General features: G+C 37.7%; 1 protein-coding gene across 3 annotated transcripts in view; it reads left to right on the top strand.

The window, feature by feature from the left end:
* The window catches only part of TESK2 (testis associated actin remodelling kinase 2), a 138,760-nt gene that overhangs the window by 20,070 nt on the left and 99,445 nt on the right, over positions 1-19,245 (top strand). For 2 of the 3 annotated variants that reach the window (XM_058717613.1, XM_058717614.1), the window contains exon 2: positions 9,885-10,194. In XM_058717613.1, the coding sequence (XP_058573596.1) occupies positions 9,973-10,194 (222 nt within the window). In that variant the 5' untranslated portion in view covers positions 9,885-9,972. Of the gene's footprint in view, positions 1-9,884; positions 10,195-16,611; positions 16,736-19,245 lie in introns of those variants that run through there. The other variant, XM_058717615.1, reaches the window with a different exon arrangement.

The following is a 19,245-nucleotide window of genomic DNA, read 5'->3' on the forward strand; positions in this document are numbered from 1 at the left end:
CCTTGTCCTCTTATCTGATCTCATTTAAGGATGTCGAGAAGGAGACTGGGCTGTGGCACATAATAGCAACTCAGTAAATATTAGCTCTTACTCATATTCTCTACTTTGAGAGACTCTTTAGAATATTTGGAAGTGCTAATGACTTTCAAATCTGCGTCTCCAGGCTAGTCTTCTCTTCTGACTCCAGTGTGGTGTCAATAGCTGCTTCCTAAATATTGTCACTTGGTATTCTTTTAGGCACCTCAAACTCTGTGATCAGAAGAGAATTTTAATCAGTTCACAAATATTTTCCTTTGGTGAATTCCTACTCATTCCCCAAATCACCCAAGCTTGAAACATGGGGAGGATTCTAGTTAAACTTGGAGTCATCCTAAGTACTGCTCGTACCTCCTACTTTCTCCTACTTCTGTTTGCTCTCATTTTAATTTTTTTTAAATGTTTATTTATTTTTGACAGAGAGAGAGAGAGAGACAGAGCATGAGTGGGGGAGAGGCAGAGAGAGGGAGACACAGAATCTGAAGCAGGCTCCAGGCTCTGAACTTTAGCACAGAGCCCGATGTGGGGCTCGAACTCATGGACTGCGAGATCATGACCTGAGCCAAAGTCGGAGGCTTAACTGAGCCACCCAGGCACCCCAATTTTTGCTCTTGTTTTTAAAGTCACTTACCTGCTTTCCTAATTCTCTGTCCTTACTGCTAGTGCTTTAATTAAGTCCTCCTTATTTTTAACATGTTATTAGCAATTATCACACTGTATTGTACTCATTGAATTATATGTGTCTTTCTTTCCAAGGGGAGACTAAGCTCCTGGAGGGGTTGAATCATGTTTTATTTGGTTTTCTATATGCTTATCTAAGAGAGGCAGTAGTATAATGATTAAGAGTACAGGCTCTGGATTTGAATTCTGGCTCTACAACTTCTTGGCTGTAGGAGCTTGGACCAGTTAACTAATTCCTTCATGTCTTTGTTTCCACATTTAAAAAACAAGAATAATTAATAGTATCTATTTTATTGGGCTATTATGAATATTAAATATAAAGCACGTGGAGGACTGTTTGGATTATAGTAACTAATTAAATTTTATTTTAATGCCTTGTACCTACCTAGTTATCCAATTAACATTTGAGTCAGTTAACAGAGAGGATTCCTGAATTGTCCGAAAGACTGGACTAGTTAATGTAAATGCCTTTACAACTTTAAACCTAAGTGTCTGTTTTGTGTCATGACATAAGGCCTGGTAGATTGTAGTTAAAAGAGCAGAAAAGATGTTTATCCAAAAGAGATAATACAGTTTTAAGAACTGGCTTTTGATCTGTCTGACACCAATATATGCCATTGTGTAATTCATGGCTAATTAAATAGGGGATGCCAGTTTCTATGTTAGATTGCCTTTGGTTTGAATGGAAACTGCAACTCATTATTTCGCAGTAGGATGGCAAGTTCAGCAGTATTGCTTTTATTTTTAATTGGGCAGTCATCCTGAAATGTGTCTGTATTTGCTATGTTGGTTCATAGAAAGGATAGCAGCTGAGCAGACCTGTCATATAGATTTGCTATGTGGTTGGTCTTGATACACAGCTAATGTACTTGTCAGTATTCATGTTCTGGAAAATGGCCAGTTTTCTGGATTACATCTTACCCATAACAAATCCTTGTTTTGTTTTGACTTAGGAAATTTTTATGATAATAGAAAGAAAGCAATATATGATTAGGATACTGTTTGCCTTCTTTTTCTACTCTTTATACCCAGGTTATAAAAGTCCACTGAAATCTCAGCAGACTTTTTTACTCACTTTGTGGAATTTCATTACCAACTTTGTGCACACACAATTCTATATTTGGATGGATATTGAAAATTTTTGGTTGCTGGCTGACACTGACACTGCCATGTCCTGCCTGCTACCTGATGGTTGATAACTAGTCAGTACCTTGCAGGATTTTATTTGCATCTCCATTATTGTGAAGTTTCCTCTACTTTGTGCCTATTAAATGAGAGGGTAAGAAACAATAAATACTATATATCAGAATGGAAAAGAAATATGATTGGGAGTTGACCTATCTTCCCTGTCAGCTTGCAGCTTGGCATCCATTCTTTAGACAGTCTGTCTTTTTAAACCAATGCTCATTTTTATGTCTGTGGAATGTGATTAAATGACTAAAGGCTTTTGTTCCAGAGGCTGGTGGAGCTATCATTGTATACTCCTTAGCCTCTGTTGTCAAGATGGGGGTGGAGGGGTGGGTGGGAGTGGAATAATAGTAGCTTTCTACCTAGCTTAATATACAAATAATTTTTCATGAAATTTAGTTGTTTTTCTGGAAGGGACATATCATGGTGGAAAGTGTTTCAATTTGGAAGTACTGAATTTGAATCCCAAGTTTGTCACTAGTTATTTGAGTTTGATCAAGTCTTTTAATCTCAGTGTCTTAATTTCGTCCTCTTTAAATTGGAGATAATACCTACTTTGCAGAGTTGTCATAAATACTAGAGATAGCGTATGCAAAACACTTGGTAGGAGTGCCTAGGTGGTTTAGTCGTTTGAATGCCTGAGTCAGTTGAGCTCAGGTCATGATCTCATGGTTCATGGGTTTGAGCCTCGCATCAGGCTCTGTGTGGAGAGCTTAGAGTCTGGATCCTACTGTGGATTTTGTGTCTCCCTCTCTCTCTGCCCTCCCCGGCTTGTGCTCTCTCTCTCAAAAATAAATAAACATTAAAAAAAATTTAAAACAAAATGAAACAAACAAAAAAACCCCCACTTGGTAGAATGCATGGTCCATGGTAAATGGTAACTGCAGTTATTATTTCCAGAAACATTTCAGATGGGAGTATGATCTAACTGTGAGTCCTAGAAAAGTTTCCTTGATTCTCTGGAAAATCATTTGTGGAGTTCCTGCTTTGAAGGATAATATATATAATATTGGATATACAGTATTTAATTCACTGGCTCATTTACTGGTAGCTTTTACTTTTCCCAAAGTTTTAATTGTACCTTCTTTGTGAAAAATAAATCAATCCCCGATATAAGTGAAAATTAGCCTTTGAAAAGCAACACTCGCCTATGTAAAAAAGAAAGCAAAAGGTTTGAACTTCCAAGTTTATAAGTGTTGAAATTGAGAATACAGTTACTAAAAAATGATTTGTGTCCTTCCTAGCAACATAATTTTGGCATTTTTGAAAGACTGCTAAAGGCTATTTCCTAGTTTAAAGTACCAAACTGATGTAGCTTTTCTAACACAGTATTTCTCAACGAGGGCACTATTGGCATTTAGGGCAGGACAATTCTTTGTTGTGCAGGAGTGTTCTATGCATTGTAGGACATTTAGCTTTCCTGGCCCCTGCCCACTAAAATGCCAGTAGTGCCTACCCCACACCTTCACCACTGTGACAGTAACTCCTCCCTGACAAGGACCTTCCTCCCCCTAAATTTTCACATGTCCCTAAATGAGAACCACTGGGACTCCAGCTGAAATATTTTTAGTGAAGCAGATCATACTATCACCAGTTTTCATTTAAGAATTCCAAGTTTGGGGCAGTTGGTTGAACATCCGACTCTTGATTTCAGCTCAGGTCATGATCTCAGGTTCATGAGATTGAGCCCTGTGTTGGGCTCCATGCTAACAACGCAGGACCTAGTTGGGATTCTCCTTCTCCCTCTCTCTGCTCTCCCCTGTTCGCACGCACACTCTCTCTTCCTCTCTCTAAAAAAAAAAAAAAAATTAAAAAGTCTTTAAAAAATAAAAACTTATTATGAAAGGAAATCTTTGTGTTTTAGAATTTCACTAGCATTTAGATATAGAAGAGTTATTCAAATGAATTAATAGCAATTTTTAATCTATTAACAGTATTTAGGGAAACCCTATGATGCCATATAAGGCAATAAAACTATACATTTATAATAAATAGTAAATTTATTTCATAAATATTTCCATACTAGAATTTTTTTCAAAGAAGTGAACTTCATTGTTAACATTTCCTTTTTATTTTTTAATGTTTATTTATATTTGAAAGAGAGAAAAAGTGAGAGCAGGGGAGGGGCAGAGAGAAAGGAAAACAGAGGATCCAAAGCAGGCTCTATGCTGACAGCAGATAGTGTGATGCAGGGCTCAAACCCATGAAGCATGAGATCATAACCTGAGCTGAAGTCGGAGTCTCAACCAACTGAGCCACTCAGGTGCCCCGTTAACATTTCCAACACAAATATTCATCTCCTCACCCGGATGGGCACCAATTTTGCACTTTTTTCTAGATGAAAGACTTCAAACATGTACCTGTTTTCACATCATAAAGTGGTAGTTAGGTATCCTAGCTGTGCCATCTTTAGAAGTAATGTGAGGCCACATTGCCAAGACAGTGTTTTTGGGTGAGAACTCAAGGCAAATTGCCTTTGGGAGGTCAAAGGAGTGCAGTAGTCCCTTGTTAGTGACATTGATAATATTTATTTTTCTCCATTGCCCCAGGCAAACAAGGTGCCATCCTTACTAAATGTGTAGACTTTGCAGTTTTTCCCACATTCCCTTGGAAACGATGTACTTTCTGTGAAATGTGGTGGTCCATTTACCATGTGCAGTTCTTCTGATCCTCACACTGTCAGGAACAGCATGAATGGCTCCATTTTGTCCCAGGAAAATGAATTCTTCTTCTTTTTTTTTAATGTTTAATTTTGAGGGGGGGGGTGCGCCTGGGTGGCTCAGTCGGTTAAGTGTCCAACTTTGGCTCAGGTTGTGATCTCACGGTTTGTGGGTTCGAGACCTGCATCGGGCTCTGTGCTGAACACTTGCTCAGAGCCTGGAGCCCGCTTCAGATTCTGTGTCTCCTCTCTCTGCCCTTCCTCTACTTGTGCTCTGTCTCACTCTGTCTTTCAAAAATAAATAAAAAAAAAAAAAAGAGAGAGAGGGAGAAAGAATGAGTGGGGGAGGTGCAGAGAGAAAGGGAGACACTGAATCCGAAGCAGGCTCCAAGCTTTGAGCTGTCAGCACACAGCCCAATGCAGGCCTCGAACTCACAAACTGTTGAGATCATAACCTGAGCCAAATTCAGATGCTCAACCGACTAAAATACCCAGGTGCTCTGAAAATTAATTCTTCTTCTTTTTTTAACATTTATTTGTTTTTGAGAGTGAGAGAGCGTGAGTGGGGAAGGGGCAGAGAGAAGGGAGAGAGAGACAGTCCCGAGCAGGCTCCGCACTGCCAGCATGGAGCCTGATGTGGGGCTCGAACCCACAGACCATGAGATCATGACCTAAGCTGTAGTCAAGAGTGCAATGCTCAACTGGCTGAGCCACCCAGGAGCCCCTCAAGTGGTCTGTTTAAAGTGAAACCTGCATTTTTTCAGTCATTGAATCTTTCTAGTAAATGTGAGAGTAATTGCAGTTGTCTTTGTTCCCCAAAATAGTGTACTTTCAGGGGTACAATTAGTATAAAAAATATAATATTCCATAAATAAGAGTAAGGGAGGTAATTGAGAGGCTGAAAATGTAAAAATCTCACACATTTCAAATAATTTCTTTTTTACTTTAAAATTAATCATTTTCAGGGGTGCCTGGGTGACTCAGTTGGTTGAGTGTCCGACTTCGGCTCAGGTCATGATCACACAGTTTGCAGATTCAAGCCTTGTGTCAGGCCCTATGCTGACAGCTCAGAACCTGGAGCCGGCTTTGAATTTTGTGTGTGTCTCTCTCTCTGCCCCTCCCCTGCTCTATCTCTCTCTCAAAAATAAAATAAACATTAAAACATTTTTTTAATTAATCATTTTCAGACTTAAAAAATAGGATGTGGTTTCATTTGTACTTTTGTTGCCTTTCATGGCTAATTAAAATTTATCAGATTAAATTGAAAGTCACTTGTAGCTTGGTTGATTTCATTTAAGACATGGTCATTTAGGGAGCACTTGGGTGTCTCAGACAGTTAGGTGTCCGAGTTTTGGTTTCTTGTCAGGTCATGATCTCACAGTTCATGAGTTCAAGTCCTACATCAGGCTTTGTGTTGTCAGTGCAGAGCCTGCTTGCAATTCTCTCTCTCTCTCTCTCTCTCTCTCTCTACTACCCAGTAGTGCAATTGCTGGGTTGTAGGGTAGTTCTATTTTTAATTTTTTGAGCAACCTCCATACTGTTTTCCAGAGTGGCTGCATCAGTTTGCATTCCCACCAGCAGTGCAAAAGAGATCCTCTTTCTCCGCATCCTCACCAACATCTGTTGTTACCTGAGTTGTTAATGTTAGCCATTCTGAATGGTGTGAGGTTGTATCTCACTGTTTTGATGTGATGAGTGATGTTGAGCATTTTTTTATGTGTTGGTTGGCCATCTAGATGTCTTCTATGGAGAAGTGTCTATCCATGTCTTTTGCCCATTTCTTCACTGGATTATTTGTTTTTTGGGTGTTGGCACATAATTTTTCATAATATTCTCTTATAATCCTTTGTATTTCTTGGTGTTGGTGTTGGTTTTATTTCTCCTCCTTCATTCTGATTTTATTCATTTGAGTCCTCTTTCTCTTTTTTTTTTTTTTTTTTTTTTTTTGATGAGTCTGGCTAAATGCTTATCGATTTTGTCGATCTTTTCGAAGAACCAGGTCCTGGTTTCATTGATCTGTTCTTTTTTTTTTTTTTTTTTTTAGTTTCTATTTCATTTATTTGTGTTCTAATCTTTATTATTATCTTCCTTCTACTAGCTTTCGACTTTGTTACTCTTTTCCTAGCTCCTTTAGGTGTAAAGTTAGGTTGTTTATTTGAGATTTTTTTTTGTTTCTTGAGGTAGGCCTGCATTGTTATAATATTCCCTTTAGAATAGCTTTTGCTGCATCCCAAAGATTTTGGACAGTTGTATTTTCTTTTTCATTTGTCTCCATGTATTTTTAAATTTCTTTGATTTCTTGGTTGACCCATTTATTGTTTACTAGCAAGTTATTTAGCCTCTGTGTATTTGTGTTCTTTCCAGATTTTGTCTTGTGATTGGTTTCTAGTTTCATACTATTATCCTCAGGAAAGATGCGTGATATGATTTTAGTCTTTTTCAATTTGTTGAGACTTGTGGTCTAACATGTGATTTGTTCTGGAAAATGTTCCATGTGCACTTGAAAAGAATGTGTATTCCACTGTTTTTGGATGTTCTGAATATATCTATTAGATCCATATGGTCTAATGTGTCATTCAAAGCTATTGTTTCCTTGTTGATTTTCTGTCTGATCTATCTATCAATGTAAGTGGGGTGTTAAAGTCCCCTACTATTGTATTATTGTCAATTTTTTCCTTTATGTCTGTTAATAATTACTTTATGTATTTATAGTTGTTACATTCTCTTGTTGAAATTTTCCCTTTATCATTATGTAGTGTCCTCCTTTGTTTCTTTTTATCATCTTTTTTTTAAAGTCCCATTTTGTCCATATAAGTATTGCTACCCCAGCTTTCTTTTCACTTCCATTTTTTTGTAACTTAAACAAATGTTTTTGAATTAAATTTTAATGATACCACTTAACTACAACTTGCTTCTTTCCCCCTACTTAGTATTGCTTTTGAAATACATCTACATTGCTAGATAGAGTTCATTCATTGTAAGTGCTGTGTATTTCATTGAAAATATTCTACAGTTTCCTGTTGTTCTCACAGATTAACTTTGGGTTGTTTCCTCCCCCCTCCACACACACACTTATTACAAACAATGCTGAGATAAAATGAATATTCTTGTTCACATCTCCTGATGTGGAGGAGTTTGTATAAGTATATATCTTTTATTTTTTTAACCTTCTTAAAAAATTTTATTTATTTATTTATTAGAGAGAGAGAGAAAGAGAGAGAGAGAGAGAGAGAGAGAATGAGCAGGGGAAGGGCAGAGAGAGAGAGGGAGACAGAGGATCCGAAGTGCAAGGCTCAAACTCATGAACCATGAGATCATGACCTGAGCAAAAGTCAGATACTTAACCAACTGAGCCACCCAGGCGCCCCAGCATATACCTTTTAAATAAATACTTTTCCCCTTCCCCATGAACCAAGATACAAAGATATTTGCTTTTCAGAATAAAAATATCAAAAATTTCAGCCTAGGGGCACCTGACTGGCTCATTTGGTTGAGCAGTCAACTCTTGATCTCAGCTCAGGTCTTGATCTCAGGATCATGAGTTCAAGCCCTGTGTTGGGCTCCACGCTGGGCATGGAGCCTACTTGAAAAAAAAAAAAAAAGAAAGAAAAAAGAAAAATTTCAGCCTATTGTGCTATTTTGAAACTTGTAACAGCTCCAACCAAACCAGTTTTGTTGGTATTAGGTATTCCTTACCTCCTCTCAGACCTATTGAGCTACAATGAGCAATTCTGTCTTCCAAGTCTTAGTATAGACAATAGGATTTGCTACCCACCAGAAAAATTGAAGGCATTGTGGAAGTTAATAATGTATTTCATTCAAAATGAAATATATCTAAAAAAATTAAAACTCAGTAGATAGTAAGGCAGTCAGATTGTTCAGTAATTTCACAAGCAACTATGTTTTATGTAGTTTTAACTTCAGTATTTTGTACTTTCTTTTTTTAAAAAATTTTAATGTTTACTTTTATTTTTGAGAGAGAGAGAGCACACAAGCAGGGAGAACAGAGAGACTGGGAGACAGAAACAGGCTGTAGGCTCTGAACTGTCAACATGGAGCCTGACATGGGGCTTGAACTCACGAACCGTGAGATCATGACCTGAGCTGAAGTTGGAAACTTAACCAACTGAGCCACCCAGGTGCCCCATTGTATTTTATTTTTCTAAAGTGAAGTTTATTTTTCCCCATCTTTTCTATCTCTGTCCACATTACAGTCACCCTTGTCTTTCTCCACATTCAAGTACTGATCCCCTTTTCTAAAGTTCATTTTTTTAATGTTTATTTATTTTTGAGAGAGAGACAGAGACAGAGACAGAGAGAGAGACAGAGTTTGAGCAGGGGAGGGGCAGCGATAGGGAGTCACAGAATCTGAAGCAGGCTCCTGGCTCTGAGCTGTCAGCACAGAGCCCCATGCAGGGCTCAAACTCACAAACTGTGAGATTATGATCGGAGCCAAAGTTGGACACTTAACCTACTGAGCCACCCAGGCGCCCCAAGAACATACTAATTCTTATATCATGGATTATTATTATTATTATTTAAATGTTTATTTATTTCTGAGAGAGAGAGAGAGAGCATGAGTATGGATAAGGGGCAGGGAGAGAGGGAGACAGAAAATCCCAAGCAGAGTCCAGGTTGTCAGCACAGAGCCTGATGCAGGCTTGAACTCATGAACTACAAGATCATGACTGAGCCAAAACGAAGAGTCGGATGCTTAACCAACTGAGTCACACAGGCTCCCCTATCGGGGATTATTTGAGAATGAAATGATGACCTATGTACAGCTTTTATACTATGATTCCTAGAATGGGTGCTCAATGAATGATAGATATTATTGTTATTTTGTTTTTTAGAATGCAGTTGATATTTATTATAGTCTACTCTAAAGACTGACTACATTTTGGGCTTTAAATATATCAGTATTTAAAAAAAAATTTTTTTTTAACATTTATTTATTTTTGAGACAGAGAGAGACAGAGCATGAACAGGGGAGGGTCAGAGAGAGGGAGACACAGAATCTGAAACAGGCTCCAGGCTCTGAGCTGTCAGCACAGAGCCTGACGCGGGGCTCAAACTCACAGCCCTCACGGACCGCAAGATCATGACCTGAGCTGAAGTCGGCTGCTTAACCGACTGAGCCACCCAGGCGCCCCTAAATATATCAGTATTTTTGAAGGTAAAGGTATAAAGTATTTTTTAGATCTGAAAATCAGGACCTAGAATGTGAAAGAGGAAATATTTTTATATTGATAATTCATTGGTTTGCATGTATTTATTCATTAATGGTTTTAATGAAATATCTTTCTGATATCTCTTTTAGCATCAAACTGGAAGAGAAGTAAAACTCAACAAAATCGTATTATGTGTGGAGTTCCTTCTTAAAAGAAGAAAAAGTGATTATTGAGACTATGGATCGGAGCAAACGGAATTCAATTGCAGGCTTTCCTCCACGTGTGGAGCGTCTTGAAGATTTTGAAGGAGGTGGTGGGGGAGATGGGAACATGACCCAGGTGGGAAGAGTTTGGCCATCTTCATATCGAGCTCTTATAAGTGCCTTTTCTAGACTGACACGTTTAGATGACTTCACCTGTGAAAAAATAGGGTCTGGCTTCTTCTCTGAAGTGTTCAAGGTGAGTGATGCCTCTGCTTTTCTCATAGTGTCTTGTTGATAATCAGCTTTACTACAGAGTTGATAATTGTGTTTAATTATGACATATCCTTTGCCTAGTTGAGGTGAGGGTGCTGTGCATCTTGATCAGTGTTCTAAATTTTCCTCTCCTCCGGCTTTGGGACTGTTGGTGGCCATGGGCCTGGCCAGTGCTATGTGTGTTTTTTCTGGTCCATGTGTGACACCATGACCCTGGCCAGTATACTGGGTCTCACTTGGGGTCTGCTACCAGATGCACTCAACATATAGGAGAATGCAGGAGGGTTCTGGGGATGCCCTGAGCCAGCCAGCAGTTTGGAGTTACCTTGAAGATGGAAATTCATGTGATTTACATCATATCTGCTCCTTCCATTTATGCCTGGGAGGCCTGACCTGCCCCTTTTCCATCAGCGCCTAGAGTCAGAACCTGGATATTTTTGTATTTACTTGGTGGTGCCCAATCACTGCCTCAGACACTTTGGAGATGGAGGGGATGACTGGGAGAATTTTACCATTGGGAGTTGTACATAATAGTTGTTTATATCCTATTTTTTCTTCTTTCCATCTCTCCAGAGACATTTATCAAGGCCCTTATTTTGATCAAAAAAATAAATTAATTAAAAAAATAAACTGTCACGTTTCTCAGGATCCACATAACAGAAACCCATGGGGGAGGGGAAGGGAAAAAAAAAAAAAAAAAAGAGGTTAGAGTGGGAGAGAGCCAAAGCATAAGAGACTGTTAAAAACTGAGAACAAACTGAGGGTTGATGGGGGGTGGGAGGGAGGGCAGGGTGGGTGATGGGTATTGAGGAGGGCACCTTTTGGGATGAGCACTGGGTGTTGTATGGAAACCAATTTGACAGTAAATTTCATATATTAAAAAATAAATAAAAAAAAAATAAACTGTCCTCTCACACTATAAACTTCTAGGCTATTTTATTTTAATTATAAAGATAATACATGCTGATCAAAAATTCAAATAATATAGGAGTATCTTCCACTCCCCCTCCCTATATATATCTCTCTCTCTAATAATAAGCATTATTAACAATTTGGTATGTATACTTCTGGACCCTTTTCTGTGCTTATACATATATTATACACAGACATATACATATATAAAAATTTATATATAAATATAAGAAAATACACATATATACCCACTCATATAGTTTTTATTTGGTTATTTTTTAATAAAGTTGAGCCCTTAATGCTTCCAAGTATTCGTATTTCCCAAGTTCACTTACTCTTCCAGAACATTATTTCATACTTTTTCTTCTCTCATCAAAACCTCAGTACTTCTTTTCAGTGATGAGCTTGCTTCCTAATTCACTGAGAAAACTGAAGCAAGCTGGAGAACTTCCACAGCCTCCTATCACCACAAATACCTACTAATCCAGTATCTTTACCCACTTACTCAGTCTTTATACCTGTCACTATGGATGAACTACCCATGTTCCAATTTAAGCCATATTTCAAGTTCCAGGTGTTTTTTTTTTTAAATTTTAATGTTTATTATTTTTGAGAGAGAGAGAGAGAGAGAGAGAGAGAGAGAGAGCAGGGGAGTGGCAGAGAGAGAGAGGGAGACACAGAATCTGAAGCAGGCTCCAGGCTCCAAGCTGTCAGCACAGAGCCCCATGCAGGGCTCGAACGTACAAAACTCAAGATCATGATCTGAGCCGAAGTTGGACTCTTAACTGACTGAGCCACCCAGGAGCCCCCCTTTGCCCATTAAAAAAAAAAAAAAATTAATTCCACTATACTTAATATACAGTGTATATTAGTTTCATGTATACAATGGTGATTCAACAATTCTGTACATTACTCAGTGCTCATCATAAGTGTACTCTCTCTCTCTCTCTCTCTTTTTTTTTAATGTTTCATTTTTGAGAGGTAGAGACAGAGTGCAAGTGAGGAAGGGGCAAAGACAGGGAGACACAGAATCCAAGGTAGGCTCCAGGCTCTGAGCTGTCAGCACAGAGACTGATGCAGGGCCAGAACCCACGAACCATGAGATCATGACCTGAGCCAAAGTTGGATGCTTAACCGACTGAGCCACCCAGGCACCCCATGATAAGTGAACTCTTTATCCCCTTCGCCTATTTGATCAATCTCCCAGCCCACCTCCCCTCTGGTAACCACCATTTTGTTCTCTATAGTTAAGGGTCTGTTTTTTGGTTTGTCTCTTTTTTTCCTTTGTCCATTTATTTTGTTTCTTAAATTCCACATATAGGTGAAATCTTGTGGTATTTGTCTCTTTATCTGACTAACGTATTTTACTTAGCATTACATCCTCTAGATTCATCCATGGTGTTGCAAATGGCAAGATTTTATTCTTTTTTTATGGCTGAATAATATTCTGTTGTATATAAATATACCACATCTTTTTTATCCATTCATCTAATGATGGACACTTGGGTTGCTTCCATATTTTGGTTATTGTAAATAATGCTTCAATAAACATAGGAGTGCATATATTTTTTCAAATTAGTATCTTTGTATTCTTTGTGTGAATACTTAGTAGCAGAATTACTGGATCATATGGTAGTTGTATTTTTAATTTTTTGAGGAACATCCATATGTTTTCCACAGTAGCTGTACCAGTTTGCATTTAAAAAACAATTTTTTTTAACATTTATTTATTTTTGATAAAATAAATAAGAGAGAGACAGAGCATGAACGGGGGAGGGTCAGAGAGAGGGAGACAGAATCTGAAACAGGCTCCAGGCTCTGTGCTGACAGCTCAGAGCCCGACGCGGGGCTCGAACTCACGGACCGTGAGATCATGACCTGAGCCGAAGTCGGCCGCTTAACCGGCCGCTTAACCGAGCCACCCAGGCGCCCCCCAGTTTGCATTTTGACCAACAGTGCATGAGGGTTCTTTTTTCTCTATATCCTCCCTAACACTTGTTGTTTCTTGTGCTTTAATTTTAGCCATTCTGACAGTTGTGAGGTGCTATCTCACTGTGGTTTTGATTTGCATTTCCCTGATGATTAGTGATGCTGAGCATCTTTTCATGTGTCTGTTGGCAGTTCCTTTGCCCATTTTTGAATTGGGTTGCATTTGTATGTATGTATATGAGTTGAAAATATTTTCTCCTATAGATTGTCTTTTAACTCTCTTGATTGTGTCCTTTGATATATACAAGTTTTAAATTATGATTAAGTCCAGTTTATCTATTTTTTCTTGGGTTGCTTGTGCTTTTTGGTGTGATATCCAAGAAATTATTGCCAAATCCAGTATTATGAAGATTTTCCCCAGTGTCTTCCTATAAGAGTTTTATAGATTTAGGTCTTTGCATTTAGGTCTTTGATCCACTCGAGTTAACTTTTGTATATGGTGTCATGTAAATAGTAATGTGTTTTTAATTTTAAATTCCAGTTGTTCATTACTGGTGTATATGAATGTGACTGACTTTTTTTACACTAACCTTGTATCCTGAAGCCTTATTATAATTGCTTATCAGTCCCAGGAGGTTTTTTTAATAGATTCTTTAGGATTGCTACATAGATGATTATGTCATCTGTGAACAAAGACAGTTTTATCTTTTTTCCTTCCAACCTGTATATCTTATCTTATCTTATCTTATCTATTAGCTAGGACTTATAGTATGATGTTAAAATGCAGTAGTGAGGGAGTACCTGGGTGGGCTCAGCCAGTTAGGGATCTAACTCTTCATTTCGGCTCAGGTCATGATCTCACAGTGGTGAGATGGAGCCCTGTGTTGGGCTCTATGCTGAGTGCAGAGCCTGCTTGGGATTCTCTCCCTCTCCTTCTCTCTCTGTTCCTCCCCTGCTCTTGCTTTCTCTTTTTCCTCAAAATAAATAAACAAACATTAAAAAAAAAAGAAAAGAAAAGCAGTAGAGAGAAGGTACATCCGTACCATTTTCCTAATCTTAACCAGAAAGCTTTGAGTTTTTCACCATTAACATAATGTTTGCTGTAGGGTTTTATTTTTTTTTTTAAAGATTAAAATTTTTTTTTTTAATGTTTACTTTTGAAGTAGAGACAGAGTGTGAGCAGGGGCAGGGGCAGAGAGAGGGGGAGACACAGAATTTGAGGCAGGCTCCAGGCTCTGAGCTGTCAGCACAAAGCCTGACATGGGCCCGAACTCATAAACTGCTAGATCATGACCTGACCTGAAGTCTGACATTTAACTGATTGAGCCACCCAGGCACCTCTGATATTTAATTTCTAATGATGATCAGAGAAAATGATGTACATGATGTCTACCTTTTAGAGTATACTTAGATTTTGTTTTGTCCTAATACATGGTCTTTTTTTTTTTGGCCAATGTGTTTGAAACAAGTATTAATTCTCTGTTTTATGTGTTTGTTTGCATAAAGTTCTGTATGTGTCTTTTCATTTCTATCTTCTATCTTATTTAGAAATTCTCTGTATTTCCATGTTACAAATAAAATTATCATTTTTTAATCTTATGATTTTACTACTTGTATTTAAATATTTGATCTATCTGGAATTCATCATTCAGTTGTACCAGCAATGTTTATTATGTATTTAATATTTTTCTCACTGATTGGAAAATTTACTGAATTTTCCTAAGTATTTTGGTATGTTTCAAGGTCTGTTTTCTTAGGTCTGTTTAATCTGTTGCCTTGATCTGTCTGTTCATATACTAGTACACACTGTTATAATAACTTAATCATTGCAACTTTATTTTAATATCTGGTTAGTCTTGGGGCGCCTGGGTGGCGCAGTCGGTTAAGCGTCCGACTTCAGCCAGGTCACGATCTCGCGGTCCGTGAGTTCGAGCCCCGCGTCAGGCTCTGGGCTGATGGCTCGGAGCCTGGAGCCTGTTTCCGACTCTGTGTCTCCCTCTCTCTCTGCCCCTCCCCCGTTCATGCTCTGTCTCTCTCTGTCCCAAAAATAAATAAAAAACATTAAAAAAAATTAAAAAAAAATATCTGGTTAGTCTAGTTCTCTATCATTATTCTTCCTTTTCAGAATTGTCTTGGTGTTTCTTCCTTATTTTTTATGTGAGATTTATCTATTTTTAAAACTTTTTTATTTTAATTAGGCTCCAAATCCAATATGGGGCTTGAAATCACAACCCTGGGATCAAGAGTTGCATGCTTTACTGACTGAGCCAGCCAGGCACCCCTTTAGGTGACTTTTAGAATCAATCAGCTTGTCAGTTTCCTAAAGCATACTATTGCCATTTTTATTGAGGTTAGAGAGAATTTATAGATTTAGGGAGAATTAATGTCGTTATGGTATTGAATCTTTTATGTAAGTACATTCCATACCTTTATTTTGTATCTCTTCAAGTATTTTGTGCCCCTTGGTAGACATCAGAAATTTTTTAGCTTGCACATTTTCTGCAACGTTTATTCTTAGTTTTTTCTCTTTTCTGTTGCAATTGTAAATTGGAGCTCTCCTTCCATTATATCTTCTGTTTGTTGTTTGCATATGAGGACTACTAAATTTTGCATATTAATTTTTGATGCAGCCAACATACTGAATTAAAAACAATTTTTTTTAATGCTTATTCATTTTTGAGACACAGAGACAGAGCACAAGTGGGGGAGGGGCAGAAGGAGAGGGAGACACAGAATCCAAAGCAGGCTCCAGGCTCTGAGCTGTCAGCACAGAGTCCAACACGGGGCTTGAACTCATGAACTATGAGATCATGACCTGAGTGGAAACCAACTGAGCCACCTAGGCTCCCCTAACATACTGAATTATTAATGTTTGTGATAGATTTTCAGTTGATTTGTTTTGGTTTTCCAGGTTTATAATCATGTCAGCTATAAATGATGATATGTTTATTTATTTCTTATTTTTATACCTCACTTTTTCTCAACCAACTGCAATGACTAATACTTCCTAAAATATTAATAGTGATATTTGTCATCTTTGTCTTGTTCCTGACTTTAATGGGAATGCTTGTAGTGTTTCCTAATTAATATGATTTGGAGGCTGAAATAAATATATTTTATTCTATTGGATCTTTAAAATATTAACAAAAATCTTCTATTTTCTTAAGAATTATTTTTATGAAGAATGGATGTTGAATTTTACCACATGTCTTCTCAGAATCTATGGTATGATGGTTACTTTTATGTGTCAACTTGACAGGGCCACCAAGTACCCAGATATTTGGTTAAACATTATTCTGGGTATGTCTGTGAGAGTGTTTTGGGATGAGATTAACATTTGAATCAGTAGATGTAAGTAAAATAGATTGCCCTCCCTAATGTGGGTGGCCCTCATCGAAACATTTGAAGATCTGAATAGAATAAAAAGGCTGACCTTCTTATAATTAAGAGGGGAACCCTTCCTGCCTGACTGCTTGAGTTGGGACATTGGTCTTTTTATGCTTTTGGATTGGAACCAAAAATATTCTTGGGCCTTGAGACTGCCAGCTTTTGGATTGGAACTTATATCATTGGCCCTCCTGGATCTCAGGCCTTCGGACTTGGACTGGAACTACACCATTGTCTCTCCTGGGTCTCCAGCTTGCTGACTGCAGATCTTGGAACTTCTCAGCTTCCATTATCATGTGAGCCAATTCTTAATAATAAATCTCTTTCTCTCTGTATATATCCTATTAGTTCTGTTCCTCTGGAGAACTCTAATACATATGGTGGTAAAACTATTTTTTTCTTTTGATCTCTTAGTAAAGTGAGTTGTATTAGTAGGTGTTCTAATAGTGAGCCATCCTTGCATTCCTGGTATATTATTCTTTCATGTGCTGCTAACTTCTTTTTGCTGGGGGTTTTTGCCTTGATATTTGTGAGACTTGTCTGTGGTTTTCTCTTTCATGCTTTTGTTATTAGTTTTGGTAGCAATGTTATTCTTACCTCAAAAAAAATTATTTTGAAGTCTTTTCTCCCCTATGCTTTGGAACAGTTGAAATAGTTTTGGAATTACTCCTTAAGAATTCATTAATATAGAATTCTCCTGTGCAATGTTTGGTCAGGTACTTTGATACTTTTCCTTTTCTTCTGGGGTAATTGGTCTATTTAGATTTTTGTTTCTTCTGGGTCAATTTTGGTAAATTATATTTTACTAAAAAGTTATTATTTCTTATAGGGTTTCTAATATACTTGCATAGAAATGAGTAAATTTTGACTTAAATCTTTTGTTTGTTTAAGTAACTTTTAGATTAGTTGCAACTCTTGGAGTATAGACCCTACACTATTTGGTCTGTTGGTCTTTTTTCATGGATTTTCATTTCTCCTGTGATTTATAATTTTTTTATTGAAAATCTGTTTTCAGTGGGAGACGATTTCCCCTGGAGTTCTTTTTTTTTAAAAAAGCATTTCTTTTTTTTTTTTTTTTAATGTTTATTTATTTATTTTGAGAGAGAAAGAGAGAGAGAGCATGAGGAGGGGAGGGGCAGACAGAGAGGAGGAGAGAATCCCAAGCAGGTTTCTTGTGGTCAGCACAGAGCCAGACATGGGGCTCGAACTCACAAACCATGAGATCATGACCTGAGCTGAAATCCAGAGTCAGATACTTAACCTACTGAGCCACCCAGGTACCCCTCCCTTGGAGCTCGTGTGTGTGTATGTGTGTATGTGTTTTAATGTTTATTTATTTTTGAGAAAGAGAGAAACAGTACAAGTAGGGGAGGGGCAGAGAGAGACACACAGAATCTGAAGCAGGCTTCAAGCTCCAAACTCCAAACTCCAAGCTGTCAGCACAGAGCCTGATGTGGGGCTTGAACTCAGGAACTGAGAGATCATGACCTGAGCTGAAGTTGGATGCCCAACCGACTGAGCCACCCAGGTGCCCCGAGTTCTTTTGTTCTAAGTTGTGGATGTACTTAATATAGTGGTCTCACATTTGCTTCTGCTGGAGTCATATAGGTTCTAGATCTGAACCTAAAGGCTTTATTTTGATTTCTTGGCTCAGGCTTTCTGTATAGATCTCAAACCTGAACTTGATTTTCATAGTTGGCTTTTATTCCTCATTTAAGGCAGTAGGATCCAGCATTATCCTACTACAAATGCCTACTATGAAAAGGAGAAAGCTAGTTAACATTATTTCATGGTATTTTAGAAAGTAATTAGTTAATTTTATGGTGAGGACATTATCATTGGGAAAGAGAGAAATTGGTCTATTTATTTATTCTGCATGTAATAGTCTGATACAGGGTTTGATAAACTATAGCCTGCCACTTTTTTTGTAAATAAAGTTTTATTGCAACACATCCACACCCATTTGTCAGTATGTATGTTTTGTGGTTGCCTTTGTGCTACAATAACATATTTAAATAGTTGTAACAAAGACCACGTGGCCCTTCAAGCCTAAGGTATTTACTCTCTGACCCTTTACAGAAAAAGTTTGCCAACTCCTGGTCTGATAACTATAATGCAGCTAGGATATGGTTAGTTTTTATCTTTGATTACAAAGTACAAATGACTACAGGGTTTTAAAGGTCAGGTTAAATAAAAAGTGTATCACTGGCAATAAAAGGAAATATTTGATTTCTGGTATGGGAGATAGAAATTATGCAGATAATTTAAGGACTTTCAGTTGCTTTAGATAGCAAAAGGAAGACTGGTTGATGGATGACTTTACACTGACGAATGTGGATTTATGTGACTTGCTTGTATTCCTTTAAAATAATTCAGTTTTAGAATTTAGGACCTTCTGGTCACTCATCCTTAAAAATAGATCTTTGTTATGTTTATATGTTCCAGAAATGGATTTATACAAACCCAAAAGACAAGCCTTCTCTTTTAGGTGTATTCAGCTTCTGTATTTCACAAAAAATGTGTTTGTTTTTAAGGTTAATGATAAGTTTAGCTAATCTACTGTTAGGAAATAATTAAGGCAGATGGACTTGGACTGGAGCAGTTGTTCTCAACTGGGGGCAGTTTTGCTCTGAACGTGATATTTGACAGTGTCTGAAGTTATTTTTGGTTGTCACAATTAGGCAGTGAATGCTACTGGTATCTAGTGGGTAGGGGCCAGGGATGTCACAAAACATCCTATAATGCACAGGACAGTGCTCTGCAACACAGAATTATATGGCCTTAAATGTTAATAGTGCTGAGGTTA

This window comes from Neofelis nebulosa, chromosome 2 (genome assembly GCF_028018385.1).
Source record: "Neofelis nebulosa isolate mNeoNeb1 chromosome 2, mNeoNeb1.pri, whole genome shotgun sequence".
NCBI classification, from domain to species: Eukaryota; Metazoa; Chordata; class Mammalia; order Carnivora; family Felidae; genus Neofelis; species Neofelis nebulosa.